Source organism: Acanthochromis polyacanthus, chromosome 10 (assembly GCF_021347895.1).
Source record: "Acanthochromis polyacanthus isolate Apoly-LR-REF ecotype Palm Island chromosome 10, KAUST_Apoly_ChrSc, whole genome shotgun sequence".
In the NCBI taxonomy this organism is placed as follows: domain Eukaryota; kingdom Metazoa; phylum Chordata; class Actinopteri; family Pomacentridae; genus Acanthochromis; species Acanthochromis polyacanthus.
In genome coordinates this window covers 38050961-38066862 of record NC_067122.1, presented here as the reverse complement: position 1 = coordinate 38066862, position 15902 = coordinate 38050961, and the positions used below count along the sequence as shown (strand labels likewise).

At 40.1% G+C, this 15902-nt stretch overlaps 1 protein-coding gene across 1 annotated transcript in view; it reads left to right on the top strand.

Annotated features, from left to right (window-relative positions):
- The window catches only part of snx25 (sorting nexin 25), a 33002-nt gene extending 17646 nt beyond the window's left edge, over nucleotides 1-15356 (top strand). Inside the window, exons 8-22 of the mRNA XM_022217665.2 lie at nucleotides 1211-1401; nucleotides 1512-1643; nucleotides 2649-2798; nucleotides 2929-3054; nucleotides 3177-3341; nucleotides 3880-4011; nucleotides 6052-6192; nucleotides 7005-7118; nucleotides 7628-7705; nucleotides 11325-11408; nucleotides 11503-11620; nucleotides 11723-11789; nucleotides 12576-12757; nucleotides 14257-14357; nucleotides 14472-15356. Coding sequence (XP_022073357.1) covers nucleotides 1211-1401; nucleotides 1512-1643; nucleotides 2649-2798; nucleotides 2929-3054; nucleotides 3177-3341; nucleotides 3880-4011; nucleotides 6052-6192; nucleotides 7005-7118; nucleotides 7628-7705; nucleotides 11325-11408; nucleotides 11503-11620; nucleotides 11723-11789; nucleotides 12576-12757; nucleotides 14257-14357; nucleotides 14472-14537 — 1847 coding nt within the window. The 3' untranslated portion in view covers nucleotides 14538-15356. The remainder of the gene's footprint in view (nucleotides 1-1210; nucleotides 1402-1511; nucleotides 1644-2648; nucleotides 2799-2928; nucleotides 3055-3176; nucleotides 3342-3879; nucleotides 4012-6051; nucleotides 6193-7004; nucleotides 7119-7627; nucleotides 7706-11324; nucleotides 11409-11502; nucleotides 11621-11722; nucleotides 11790-12575; nucleotides 12758-14256; nucleotides 14358-14471) is intronic.
- The last annotated feature ends 546 nt before the right edge of the window (nucleotides 15357-15902 follow it).

The window sequence follows — 15902 nt, the reverse complement described above, 5'->3', positions numbered from 1 at the left end:
AAGTCTAATGTTTAGCAGTACATTACAGAAAATACTGAACTTTATCACAATATGCTAATTTTTTTAGAAGGACCTGTATGTAGCAGAAAAATACGACTGTGCAGTTCTTCACTTTTCTTGTTGCTGCAACACCTCTCAGAGAGCTGACCTTTAAATCTATGTCAATCATTTTCTGTGTAGCCTGTAGACACTTAGTTTATCCTTCTGTCAAAATATGTTAAAGACAAAGAACTGACAATGAAAACTGAACTTTAAATTCAAGGTTCAGAAGAGATGGTTTGCTGCAATGGGTCTTACTTAAGACTACACATTTGCTCGCAATAGCAACAAGCCAATGTTTAGTAGATAATGTTTTTTTTTTTTCTTTTTACATAGTTTTTTGTTGGTATTGGTTTCATAGCATTCTATAGTTATTGTGTTCAGTCCCACTGGTTAATTTTATGTTTTGATTTGTTTATTTTACATCATGCCTTGAGCTGAATTTCAGACCTTTAGATAGAAAGACGTACTGATGACTATGTGAACCAGTGTTTCTCAAAGTGTGGGGTGCGCCCACCTGTGGTGGCTTAGAGGTATGACGGGGAGAGGAAAAGGTCTGTCTACTAATTAAACTAGGTGAACTATTGTTTTAACGTCAGCCTGTTTCTTGCGGCGCACAACAACACTCAAACTGCGCCGTCACAGCAATTAATTCTGCTCCGCACACAGTGAGAATGGAGAAATATTTGACCAGGACAAAAAGGAAAATAGAGCAGGAGACAATCAGATACAATCTCTTGGAAAAGAAGTCAAGAAAATATGCCGAAAGTTTTTTGTCCTCCGAGGGGAGCCTGACAGAAAAATTTTGAGAACCAGTAATGTGAACTATTTAAACTAGTTTGAGACAGTGCATGATTTCTGTCCATTAAATTTTGCCTGAAACTGATAATTCCCAGTCAGAACTGGAAGAATATCAAGTTTATATACTTAAACAAATGTTGAAAGACCATTTTGGGCTACAAAAATCCAAAGGACTTTCATATAAACAAAAATATCAACATGCAGTAAACTGTGCTTTGACTAGCTGGTGTGCTTTACTCTTCATAACATTAGGTTAGCATTGTAGCAGCTAATTCTTGTAGCTCCACACCAGGTGATTCTGCTGTTGTCTGTTACTGTTTGACCTGAGCTGGATCTAACTTTCCTCTGTCCTTCACATTCTGTCTCTTAGAGCGAAAAGGCAAAGAGTCAGCAGCTATGAAGGCCGACCTGCTGAGGGCCAGAGATATGAAGCGATACATCAATCAGCTGACTGTTGCTAAGAAACAGTGTGAAAAACGAATACGCCTGCTTGGTGGACCAAACTATGAGAACAATGAGGAGGGAGGAGCCGATGATGGCGATGAGCCTCAGAGTCAGAAGGTAAGAAGAGCCTTTTAAGGCTGACCTGACTATGGTTGAAGGTTTATACTTTGGATAAAATGTGCTCCACGTAGCGTCATGACTGTGTTCTCTCTGCTCTCCTCATCCAGATTCTCCAGTTTGATGACATTATGTGTAATCCAGGCTACAGAGAACATTTCAGAGTTTACATGGAGAGAGTTGATAAGCGAGCTCTGATAAGCTTCTGGGAACTGGTGGAAACATTGAAAACTGCCAACAAGGTAACCTGTCCACATGCATTCCAGCGGGTTTAGCTCAACACTGCTTTTGGTTCTGCCTGTAGAACTAAAAATACAACAATCAGCACAGAACTTTTGTATCGGCCTTCTGCCCGAGAGAGTAATTACACAAACACTGTCAACACAACAAGACCTATATCCTAACTACACCAACTCTATGACAAAATCCTAGGTTTGTCTGCTGTAGCTTTAACAATATTCCTAGTTGCTATAGCCATACATGTCTAAAATGTCACCACTAGATTTGAAACCTCAATTTAATGGCAAAAATGCAAAAATAGACAGTGCTGGTAGAATTAATTAACTTTGTATGACCTCATTTGACAAGGGCTTGAATGTTATAGATGTTTATTTATATTATTTACTGTCCTATATTTGAGCTTTAAGTTTAGTATTTTATGAAATTACCTTTCTTGTGAGGAGAAAACAGGAATGCTTGAGGACACTGAAATGGAATTTCACAGATTTTGCACCGTTTAAAAGGTCTTCAGGGCTGCTGATTATGTGATATTTGATAATGCCTGGAATCAAATGTGAAATTGGTGTCGAGTGCTGCTCTTCACTGTAATTTCTAAAAACATTTTTCAGGCCTTTTGTCTTCATCTATCTTAATTTGTATTTATTTCATAGCGGCAGGTGAGAAAGACGGTAAATGTGGGGAAAGAGAGTTGGGGAATGATGTGTGACAGATGTTCCCCAGCTGGTAATCAAACCAGGGACTCACTGCTCAGGGATTTTGTACCCTAAACACTTGGCTATCGGGTCACTTCAAGTGTAGCTTTCAGTGTGGTTGCCAGGAACAGTTGTGAGATGCTTCAGAATAGCTACACACTACTTAAGCAAATGTCATTTGCACCAACAGTATTTGCCAGTTAAATGTTAAGTGGATGTTTTTTTTTTCTGTGGAATGATGAGTGTTAGTACATTAACATGGTGGAAAAAGTACACAAGTAAGCTCTTATTTGTTTGTTCATGTGTGTTTGACAGAATGAGGTGCCCCAAATCGTAGGGGAAATCTACCAAAAGTTCTTTGTGGAGAGCAGGGAGATTCCAGTTGAGAAGTTTCTCCTCAAGGAGATCCAGCAGAGTCTGGTGGGGAACAGAGGCACACAAGTCTTTGTTAGACTTCAAGAACAGGTAAATGCTGACTTTGTTACCATCTCAAGCTCTAGACTGTATACCATAACAATACAATTGCATACTCAAATGTCACAGTCTTGGTATGTTCTACACTGAAACATTTCTGTTGCTTTCAAACATCGTGTAGGTGGCTGAGACGATGAGAGAACGCTACTATCCCTCCTTCCTGGTTTCTGACCTCTATGATAGGCTGATCAAACGAGACGATCAGCACAGCCAATCACGATGTAGCACAGGAGAAAAGGAGGAAGGGGTCAGACACAGAAATAACCCACATACACACACTTCTGACCATCGTCTGTTGATTCTCAAATTTGTCTTTTTTGTAGGTTAACACAGTCTTTATTGTCTAAGTATATATCTGTGTGCATGCAGTGTCAGGTTCTGGATGTAGGAGAGGAGGTTGGAGATGAGGGCAGTAAAGGAATCAATGAGCAGGCCAGCTATGCTGCTACGAAACTACGCCAACTCTATGACAAACTGGAGTACAAGCGACAGGCCCTGGGCTCCATCCAGAGTGCACCCAAGCCAGACAAAAAGGTACCAAAACACAAGCAAATGTGCTAAAATCAAACCTTTGGTCACTTCAAAGAATTATAGCAGGGCAACATAAAACTCCCAATCACAATGTCAAAATTAATGGAACACATCTGAGCAACTACTAAAAGCCCAAATATCTGTTTTTAAATGTAAATTTGCATAAATTGTGAAAGAATTTCAACTATGCTCCTGATGTAAAAGCATATCGTTTTATAAGTTACGTTTTTGGGCTTTATTGTATAGGACAGTGGAGAGAAACAGGAAATATGAGTAAAAGACCTAGGGAATGACATGCAGTAAATGGCCATGGGCTGGATTTGAACCCGTGATGGCTGCATCCGGGACTATAACCTCTGTTTATGGGTTTCCCACTCAGCCAGCTGAGCTATCTGAGCGCCTGAGGGTGTAAAAGCATATCTGAGCTGAAGCCTCCTCTACATTGCTATTCATTTTCATGTCAATCCTTAATTTAATTATGCATGCATCGTAGTTAAAATCTGTCGTGTGTGTGTGTGTGTGTGTGTGTGTGTGTGTGTAGATAGTGAGCAAACTAAAGGAAGAAATTGGAGCCATGGAGAAAGAACACAGTGAACTCCAGCAACATATCACAAGGACTGACTGGTGGTGTGAAAACCTGGGACACTGGATGGCTACTATTACTACTGCTGAGGTAACACTGATCCCATTTATCATAACAAATGGCACATTGGACATGACTTTAGAAGGTACCCAGCTGTTACTGATGACCCTATTTTCTACTTGGTATCAGCATGTTTTTTGGAGCTGGTGTCAAAAAGACACATTAGGCTGGTCTTCAGCATTAGATAGGTCTAAATCTGCTCTCTAAGAGCAGCTTAATGCAAGCTAGATTGTATAACTCTAGTAAAGACTGACTTAAATTTAAGGTAGCTACTAAACTACAGGCTAACACTGAACTAAGAGCTATTTCTATGGTGATACTTTCTTACACCAAAAGATGTCGGAAATCCCTTGTGGTTTGCGGTTAATGTTGTGGAATAAGAAATGATGTGAGTTTTTGAAGACTCATTAGGACTTTGCCGTTTTTTGTATTGTTAAATTTTCTTTCCCAGAGGAAGAAGTTTATTGCTGGAGTAATGTGAGCTGATGATGTTAGGTTGTTCTGGACATCTGTGTGTTTTTTACCTTAAAAAAACATTAAGTTACCCACAATTCAGCACAGGATTAGTTCTACTGAAAATAGTCCAGCACTAAAGTTGCAGCTTCGCAGCAAATAAAATTAGATGTCTAGACTGAGACTGTTGATTGTAGCGGTGGCCATTACAAAACCTGCCTTTCTGAAGCTGACCTGAAGCAGTGTTCTGATTTTTGTATCCCGTAAACATCCAGTGCAGTCACCTAAACTATTTAACGAAACAGGGCTTAAAACTAGCTTTTTTGATTGATTGCACTGATGTGCCAAACATGATTTTTAAATTTTTTGTATTGCAAAAATAGTGGGCTTTGGCATTTAGTTGTTTTGCTGTGACATTGGTCTGTGTTTATTCTGAAAAAAGAAACCATAAAAGAAAAGTAACTGTGAAATAAACTACCTACAGGGGGCAGAGAATGTGCTCGGACACTGGCTGTGGAACTAACAGCAGGGCTTGGTGGTGGGTTTATTACTGACTGGTCATTCATACTTAGCGGGAGGCTACTGGCTTACCTCTCCCAAATGAAGCAGTCTGCCAACCCCTCCCCAGTCCAACAGTGAGCTGATGCCACACATGGTTTTGCTCAGATGTGGTACATCAACGGTGTTTGCAAATGGCATCTGAAATGAGACGGGATAATAGTGTGTGACAGCAGGAAGCAGCCAGAGTGCTGCAAGGTAGAAAATGGAATTAAATCTATTCTCAGAATGTAGAAACACCAATTAAGTGCATTAAGGACATTAAAACATACCATGCAATAAGAGACAATTCTTTATTCATTATTATCTCTAATAAGGCAAATATTTTAAAAAAATGAATTGGCTAAACCACCATGAACAAATGTCACTACTGCATGCACACTAGCCTTCATGAATCAAACTGCAGTGACTCAGCCTTAAGGGTCAGACACAAATTATTGAATCACCTGTGAGTCAAAGTTCAGGGCACAGCAGGGTAAATTATCAGAGCAGCAGAGTGGAGGAATCGGCCACAGCAACTCTGAGCGGAAGTTTGCTAATCTGTGATGTAGTGCAGAATGTGGGTGTGGAAAAAAAGATGCTACACACTCAGAGATTCAGCTGGGAAATGTCAGGCACACCTGAAAAACCTATGGAAGTGTTTAGTTGTACTTGATAGATTTTGGTTGGCCCTGAGCACAGAGTGTGCAGGGATCTTTAACAGCAAAGAACAAACTACCTCTAGGCCACCCAGAATAAATAACAAGGGAAACTGGAATAATTTCTTGTTCAGCTCAGAATGTGAAAGCAAATCAGACACAAGTCATGCAGCACAGACAATATTTTCCATATACAGTGCTTGAACTGAGATAATTCATGAGTACACAACACACTGGTCAGTTATTTCTACTGTTGAGATCATTTTCTCGCCCACTGTCTTGTGACTTTCTAACTGAATGGAGACATGATTTCATGGCCCCAAGAAAAGTGTAATGGTTCTAAATTAAATGCACCGACACGTGCAGAATGTAGTGTAGAGCCACTGGGACACTGGTGTGTTTAACTGTGTTTGTGTTTCAGGCTACAGAGGAAGGCGGTGAGACTGTAGCTTCTTACAGTGTGTGTGTTAGCCTGGTGGAAGGGGAAGAAACGGCCAACAGTCGCTGGGTAGTCCAGAGGAAACTCACTGAATTCCAGATGTTGCACCGCAAACTAACCGAGGTAACACAACACCAAAGCTACATGTGTGTTAAGCGGCTATCACCCTGCTTGTTGCACTGCACACACCACTAGCAGGGTTTATCCTGGTTCACAATGGAATTTCAGGGGAGGCCATGCATTATAATAATCATTACTGGTTCATGTACAGTAAAAAGAACAAGTCTATGTGATTTTTTTTTTTTTTTTTTTGGACAGGAATCTACATTTTCCTGTTGTTTCTGACCGTTTGCAAAACTAAAATCTTGAGTTCTTGAGTAAACAAAAGCTCAGTTAAGAAAAGTGTTTGAAAAAATGTGTTTTTAAAAATCTGAACCGTTGAAAATCCTTCAGCACTGACTGAAGATTCCTTTGAGGAACACAAAAATTCCATTATGCCAGTAAAACACTGACTTCTGAGAAAGTGTTGCCTTGATGTTTTAATGCTTCACCTCTCCTCCACATGGATCACATTGTGTGTCACTGCAGTGCTGGGCATGAAGCTCCCTCTACAGCCCTGCTGTGGAAAGGCTGGAAATATTATTTGATGATGGATTTATTGAAATTACACGCCACTAAAAGCAAAGACTGGAGTCCGTTTGAAGCATTTCCAGCCTCCTGTCTGTGATTTATTGAGTTTCCAGAACCACAGTAAATTGGTTTAGATTGATTATGATGGCTGAGAGATTTGGAGAGTTGCCTGCTTTTAGTCACGATATCAGCTGTAGAGTCTATTTTATAGTGGCTAATGAGTAAACTAAATATTTGTGTACAAAAAGTGATATGCCTTTCATTAATGTAAAATCACAGTTTACACTCTGTTTTTCCCTTCACAGTGTTTTCCATCATTGAAGAAACTCCAGTTACCGTCTCTCAGTAAACTTCCCTTCAAGTCCATTGACCAGAAGTTCTTAGACAAAAGCAAAACGCAGCTCAATGCCTTTCTCCAGGTAAACAAGCACACAATAGAAGCTCTATATTGCACTGTAATCGATTTATGCCCCTTCTTATCTACAAGTTAATGCAGTTTACCTGACCATAAATACACTTTTTGTCTTTTGTCCAGTCCAATCAGATGAGCTGATTTGAAGTGCTTTTTTGTGGGATGTTATTTAAGACCAATAATTGTATAAAAGTAAACACTGATATGATAATTTTTCAGACATTTTAAGTGTCAAAGTTAGTGTGGTCAAGTTTGAATTCTGACGATTACCACCTGAGGTGATCATTTCAAATTGTCAACTTGTTCCCTTTTGTTTATTCTTTACCTTTAAAGTGTTTTTCACCATTTATCCAGCACTAGAGCTGATTTCTACAGTCTCCTCTCGTTCCACCTCGATAAATGAGGACGTGTACCCTGGAGGGAACAGTGCCTATATCTGTGCTTCCACTGTCTCCTTGTGGTCCATGATGGCAGCTGCTGCTGATGTCCTCAGCTCTGTGTTTGTGTGTGTTGTAGCGTCTGCTGAATGATGAGCGGTTGTGCCAGTCAGAGGCTCTCTATGCGTTCCTCAGCCCATCTCCAGAGCACCTCAAGGTACCCATATTCATTCAGATGTGACAAATGTATAATTTAGAAAAGCAATAGCCCTTCTCAAAGCTACCACATATGCTTTGTTCTGCTTTTCAGCTCTGTCTACTTTAGATTTATTGCAGTAAGTATCTGCAATGATGGGCTTTGTTTGTTCATTCATAGCAGATTTGGGAGCTGAGGCTTTAACATTCCTTCACTAGACTGAATGATTCAAATAGCTCCATGTAATGCAATGCCTCAGGATAATTGTGTACTCAGTATATAGTCAGTTTCATTCACTCTTGACCTGTTTTTAAACCCAAAACATGATGAAGCATTAGAACCTGATTATTGCTGCATTGAACCAGCAGTCATGCCCTCCTGAACGGACACTTTATTATCACTTAAGCTTGAAATGATGAACTTGTAATTATGGAGTTAGAACAGTCTCATAATTCACAAATGCACACAGATGAATTCGCAAATTTAAACTGCAATCCACAAATGCACACAGAAGAATTCACACATGTGAACTGGGATTCACAAATGTAAACTGCAATCCACAAATAAATTAAGAAAGTTCACAAATGTATTTCTGCATTCACAAACTGCTTTTGTGTGTGAATCTTTTTTGAGACTGCTCTGCCGTCAGCTCGATCCACAAATGCATTTTTTTCAACACGGAAGTTTCTGTAGCCAATCAGATGTCTCCCTCCTTTCAGCCAATCACAAAAACTCACCCCACGTGGGGGTGGGTGTACTGTTCAGCCAATCATATGAACGCGTCCGCACAGCGTTATACTTCACCGTGTCATTGGGCTGAAGAGTGAAGTTGCCCGTCGGAGAGACCATGGCGTCTGATGGGGACAATAGACCCTTTATTTGTTTACAAACATTGTGACGTTTTTTGTGGGCGGGGCTTATGCTGGAGGCAAAAGCTGAGAGAGAAGTCAAGCCGGACTGGGAGTATATAGTTTGCGCTGGGAGTTTGCAGCGCAAACTCGAGCATTTTTAACCCGTTAAACTTCAGTGTACCGCCGGCGGTACACCTACTAATTTGCATAGGAATTTAAAGAATGTCCGAAGGCTGCAAATGCGGTTATATAAACATTATGCGCCGATGGAAAGCTTAGATTCTCATGAATCCGCCGGTATAAACCACTTTCAGATGTGATTACCACAGCGGATAATATAAACACATTTGTCCGACAAACAACGAATATCCATCCATCCTTTCTCTGTACACGGCTTTAACGTACACAGCGCGACTCACATTTCCGGGTTCATTATTACACACAGATGAAAATATTCCACAAAAACGGCCGTAATCCAACCTTGGACATCCAGACGACACAAGCTAGTAAACTATTTTGTTCAAAACATGTCTTGAAGTCGGTATATAATCCACGAATCGGTCGTTTTAAAGGAAATGCACCTCGCCATGCGCGTCCAATATTCCCTGTATTTCTCGTCATATTTAACGGGTTATTGTTTTTGATTGTATTTTTTTTTGTGTGTGTCTTGTTGTGTCCTTGTTCTTATGGTGTGTGTATTTGGACCCAGTGTCTGGAATAAAGCTGAACTGAATTGAATTGAATATTTTTATTTACAAATAGAATATTAGCGATTTTTTTGTACTGAAAATGGCTGGAATTGACTGCAGCTGATCGTCTCTGTGCAGTCTTTTCGCCTCAGTGCATTTAACCACAACTGTCTTCGTTCCCTCTGAGCACGAGTGTTCGGTGGAATCCTATAAAACTTTAATTTGCATTCGCCAATGTCATTCCTTCTATTCTGGCATCCAAAAACACAGCAGGACGACATTTTAGAAAAGTTGATAGAGCCTAGTCTCTATCACATTGAGACTAGGCTCAATGTGACATTGATACTGACATTAACTGTGGCATCTCGCCTAAACAGCGGTAAAAGTACTGGTATTAACCGTGGCATGTTCCCTAAACAGTGGCATTAACCGTGGTATCTCTGCTGGCATCTCCAGAGGCCACTGGAAATGCCGCTGCGGCAGTGGCATCTCGCCCAAACAGTGGCATTAACCGTGGCATCCGGCGCGGTGCCACAAAGAGTGTCACTGCACAGTGGCATTAACCGTGGCACCGCGGTGGTGCCACAAAAAGTGTCACTGCTCGCTGCCAGTGCCACAAATCGGACCTGCTGTCTCTCCAGAGACGATCAGCTGCAGTCAATTCCAGCCATTTTCAGTACAAAAAATCGCTAATATTCTATTTGTAAATAAAAAAATATGACGACAAATACAGGGAATATTGGACACGCATGGCGAGGTGCATTTCCTTTAAAACGACCGATTCGTGGATTATATACCGACTTCAAGACATGTTTTGGACAAAATAGTTTACTAGCTTGTGTCGTCTGGATGTCCAAGGTTGGATTATGGCCGTTTTTTGTGGAATATTTTCATCTGTGTGTAATAATGAACCCGGAAATGTCAGTCGCGCTGTGTACGTTAAAGCCGTGTACAGAGAAATGATGGATGGATATTCGTTGTTTGTCGGACAAATGTTTTTATATTATCCGCTGTGGTAATCACATCTGAAAGTGGTTTATACCGGCGGATTCATGAGAATCTAAGCTTTCCATCGGCGTATAATGTTTATATAATCGCATTTGCAGCCTTCGGACATTCTTTAAATTCCTATGCAAATTAGTAAGTGTACCGCCGGCGGTACACTGAAGTTTAACGGGTTAAAAATGCTCGAGTTTGCGCTGCAAACTCCCAGCGCAAACTATATACTCCCAGTCCGGCTTGACTTCTCTCTCAGCTTTTGCCTCCAGCATAAGCCCCGCCCACAAAAAACGTCACAATATTTGTAAACAAATAAAGGGTCTATTGTCCCCATCAGACGCCATGGTCTCTCCGACGGGCAGCTTCACTCTTCAGCCCAATGACACGGTGAAGTATAACGCTGTGCGGACGCGTTCATATGATTGGCTGAACAGTACACCCACCCCCACGTGGGGTGAGTTTTTGTGATTGGCTGAAAGGAGGGAGACATCTGATTGGCTACAGAAACTTCCGTGTTGAAAAAAAAATGCATTTGTGGATCGAGCTGACGGCAGAGCAGTCTCAAAAAAGATTCACACACAAAAGCAGTTTGTGAATGCAGAAATACATTTGTGAACTTTCTTAATTTATTTGTGGATTGCAGTTTACATTTGTGAATCCCAGTTCACATGTGTGAATTCTTCTGTGTGCATTTGTGGATTGCAGTTTACATTTGTGAATTCTTCTGTGTGCATTTGTGAATTATGAGACTGTTCTAACTCCATATGTAATGTGTGTAGCAATGAGTTACACCAGATAGAAGCCACAGAATACCAGGTTATGACTGCAGCTGACACCAAATAATTACTTTATGTGCTTGTATGTTTTGTGCAGCTTTGGAGACAGCATAGAAAAGCACTGACACAGCTGGTCCCATAAAGGCCACCAGTCATTAAGATAAACACATCAATAACGCCAGGAGACGTATAATAATTGTACAACACTTATAATTTACCATTTCCAGCCTTCCAGATGGTTGTTTTATGTTTTGTTTTTTTTACAGATGAGTGTGTCCGTTGCATGTTGTACATTGTATAATAATATCTGGTTCCGTGTTTGAAGGTCATGTCCATTCAGAAAAAGTCGTCTTTCTCTCTGGCCTCCTTCCTGGAGAGGTTACCTGGAGACTTCTTCTCCCATACTGAGGTACACACTCGTGCATGGCTGGAAAAGCAGCACTGAATCGTGAACCGCTGTAGTCGTCCTGCATGCTTATTTATATTGTCTGTGCTGTTTATAGGAGGACGGTGACGATGACAGCGACTTGTCAGACTACGGCGATGAAGCAGACGGACGGAAGGACGCCCTGGCAGAACCCTGCTTCATGCTCATAGGAGAGATCTTTGAACTCAGAGGAAGTGAGCAGTTTACTGATTCATCATCATGGATTCTAACTGCATCTAAGTGAATTTAACTGAACACTTTCCTTCAACCTCTGTCTGTATGTCTTTTTTTCTCAGTGTTTAAGTGGGTGAGGAAGACTCTAATTGCACTAGTCCAGGTGACATTTGGACGAACTATCAACAAGTAAGTATTAGTGTGATGCTATTTGAGTCATTTTTCAAGAAAAAAAAGTTTTGAATAAATAACTGTAGCAAACTTTGTTTACATTCTCTCCAATGTACTGTGAATTTTAAAAAAGTTTGCAAGTAGACTTTTGCTAACAGTTTATTTGCTAACAAGAAACTTTCTTTAGCCAGTGTTGCGGTTTTATGAATGACAATGTCTCATAATGGAAATAGCTCAATAACTATTAGAATGCTATAAAATTTCATTCAGACATTCATGATTTCAAGAAGTTGAGACCTGATAACTTGAACTGCCATTTGTTGTTTTTAGTGAAGTATCTCAAAGAAACTTTGAATGTATTTTTGTGAATGTCTGGTATTTACACTCATGTCCATTTCATGAAAAATTTAAACAAATCCTCATTACTATCAGCTTTACTTTGTGTTTAGTGTTACATATTTGCATGAAAACACACTAATTCAAAAAACTGAATATGGTTAATATTCTACAAAGTCACCACGTTGACATTAGCATTTATCTCAAAGCACCAAGGTGCCTTTGCACATCCTCACACAATGCTGTCCTGGTTGTAGACTAAACAAGCAGCCTGCTAGGTACCAGTCCATAAGAGACCACCTGGTATTTATTGTCTTATTGACAGACTTGACACTGGATCTAAAAGCCATGCGTTTCATTAACCCATGTTATTGTTCTTAAAATTATAACTCTGTGATCACTGACACTTATTGTATGTTTATCTGAGATCAAAACTTTGATGCTGACATGTTCTGTGCTTTATTTTAGACAGATCCGGGACACTGTAAACTGGATCTTCTGTGAGCAGATGCTGGTGTGTTACATCAGTGTCTTCAGGGACACCTTCTGGCCCAATGGCAAATTGGCACCACATGTGAAGGTCCGAACTGATTCTGAACGCAGCGAAACAAAGGAGCGGGCCCAACAGAAACTACTTGATAATATCCCAGGTAACACGTGCAGCTATGACTTGTAGATCTTAGTCGACCATACTGTGCCCCTTTGCGGCAAATTAATGAAAGTTTCTCATGACTCCAGAATGTCTCAATTGTCAGTTCAAAATACTACAATAATAGTTCAACTCACCATGACTGCATACCCTCTGGTTTTATTCGTGTCTGTAGCTTTAAATGCAGCTGAGTTGTTGCAGTCAACACACCTTTCCATATCACATACTTCGTCTTTTTACTTAACAGTACAGCTGCCCTACGTAGTACGTAGTGTGTCATGCAGCATCCACACAACTGGGACAGACTACTTTGTCACAATAATGTGCCTTAAACTTTGACCATTGCAGACCATGTAATGAGATTTGAGCTGTCATCTGTCTGTACGCTTCCAGTGGTTAAACTTATTTATGTATACAACATTGCAGTGCAGAGGATTTTGGGTCAGAGGATTGCAGGCTGCACAATCTGACCTGGTATTTTTTTTTAGCACATTACATTTGATGTACTATGTAGTGGGACAGACTAGATCTTTTCCTGGCCTACTATATAATGTGGAAGTATTGTTACTGGAAGACTCCGTCTGTGTTCTCTGTTTAGTGATTGACAGATGAGAGCAGCACAGATGACAACACAACAGCATGACATTCTGTCTTCTCTCTGACTAAATGTTGCAAGGAAATATTGCCTAATTCACAGCTTGTCTTTTGTTTTACACTCATGTATGGTGAGTTTTGTCAAACAACGTTGTGGTTATAAAATCTACTGAGTAAAGCTTAGAAATGGCTCTGAAGTGACTGCTGGTGAACATGTTGCCTTTATTGACTGCAGTTCAATAATTTTGTACTTGTTCCATTGTCTGACAACAGAAACAGAAAAATATATAAACGGGAACAGCATTGTTGGGAATTCGGTCATATTGAAAAGGAGTACATTTGAGCAGGATCAGAAAAAACAGATGTGAACACTGGCTGAGTTTCGGTTGGTGCACAGCATGCTCACACTAAGGATTTGCCATCAAAAATTGAACTTATCCACTGTGACTTTAGCTCCTCAGATGCTGGGAGTGCATTAGGACTCGTGTTCACTCCTGCAGCTAACAGCAGGACATTTGCTGTACTAACAAGTCCAATTACCAGAAATGGGTTTAGAAAGTAAATAATCCCAATGAACAGGCAAATGGTCTTTCTCAGTGTCTCACCTCAGAAGCAGCAGGCAGTGAGAGTGCAGGATTATGCAAAATTTTAGCTAGATGGCTGATTTTCTACAAGGAAACTGCCTGAAAGTTGTAAAACTGGGGGTTACCGCTTTATTTTTTACACCTTCAAGTTTATAAAACACCAAAAACACAATAAAACCTGATTTTTACAACATGAGGATATAAACTTGTCACTACTTTGCTTTATTTCAGTGATTTATTATAATATTGTCACAAATAGCCTGCTTCAAAAAACATTTGTGTTTCAGCATTATGTTGTTTTTTTTTTCTGTTTTTTAATCAGATGCACTAGCAAACCTAGTCGGCCAGCAGAATGCCCGCTATGGAATCATCAAGATCTTCAATGCTCTGCAGGAGGCTAGTGCCAACAAACATCTCCTCTATGTAAGAATAACGCATAATAAGTCAAACAAGGTCTTTGTCATGAAACCAGATTTCATTATTAGATACTATGTAACTACAAACACTAACTTATGGTTTGTCTCACTGTCCTTTCAGGTGTTGATGGAGATGTTACTCAAGGAACTGTGTCCTGAACTCAGAGCAGAGATGGACACCATCTGAACACACAAAGCAACACACAAACAGAGCCTTTGACTGAGACTGAGGCTCTGCTGGTTCATCTTTCAGGCCTTTCTGTAGCTGACCAATCATACACTGCCACGTGAGACAGCGAGATGGTCTTTCGGTTAAATCTCAGGCAGAAAGCAGCAGCGTTGGTCAGAGCTGAGATGCTCATTCTGTTACTTTGCAGTGAGATGATGAAAAGCTGAGCTGACACTTGGCTGGTGGTCGACTTTGTTGTGGTACAGATCTAAAGCTGCCTGTCTGCACAGAGAGAAACAAGATGGGAATTAGACTTCTTTCTGTCCAGACAGCAGTCTGACTGGACTGATTACATTTGTACCAGAACGCCCACGTTCACTAAAGAACAAATTGTATTTTTCACATTATGTTACACACAATGTTTTTTTCCTCAATAGCACTGAAATACCAGATCTGTGCCAGAACAATATGAACTAATTTTTTGTTCCAGTGTAAATCATGGCAGTCTAGTAAAGGACTTGATTGTTTGGAAAATTTCTAGAGCAGAAAATCTGCAGACTTGATTAAATACAACAAAGACAGCAGACGTTCAGACTTTGTTGCTCTTTAAAGGCAGCCGGTGTTCGTCGTCGACCACGGATCTCTGAACATTCCTTCCACACACAACCTGAGCAACAACACTTGTGTTCTGTGATTCTTGTTATGGCTTATAATTGTGCAATATAATGTCATGTAAAAGTCATTGTGATTATTTTATTTATGATTATTCTTGATAGATTTTATTTTTACCAAAAAATGTTTAGAGCGTTTATATAAGCAATAAATTGTAAAAGTAAAGTTGTGTTGTTTGTATTTATTCCAATATTAAGTAGAATGAATTGAGAACTGAATATTATCCATAAATATTCAAACTATAAATGCAGATCATTGACATTTGATCATTATATAAGCTAATCAAGTTACATCTTTGATAACAATGAACTTTAACTTTGAAATCTGCAATAACAGACAATTCAATTAAATGTATTTACCAAATTAAAACAGCTTTGGTTTAAATCTAAGTTAAAGTAGTGAATACCCAGGAAAACTGCTGGGGTGAGGAGGGGAGTGAGTTTTTATTGATATTTATCTTGACCTGTATGTATATACACTGATCAGGCATAACATTATGACCACCCGTCTAATATTGTGTTGTCTCCTCTTGCTGACAAAACAGCCCTAACTCATTGAGGCATGGACTCCACTAGACTCTGAATGTGTGCTGTGGTATCTGGCACCAAGATGCTCACAGCAGATCCTTTAAGTCCTGGAAGTTGTGAGGTGGGGCCTACATGGATCCGATTTGTCTCGTCTCATAGATGCTCGATGGGATTGAGATCTGGG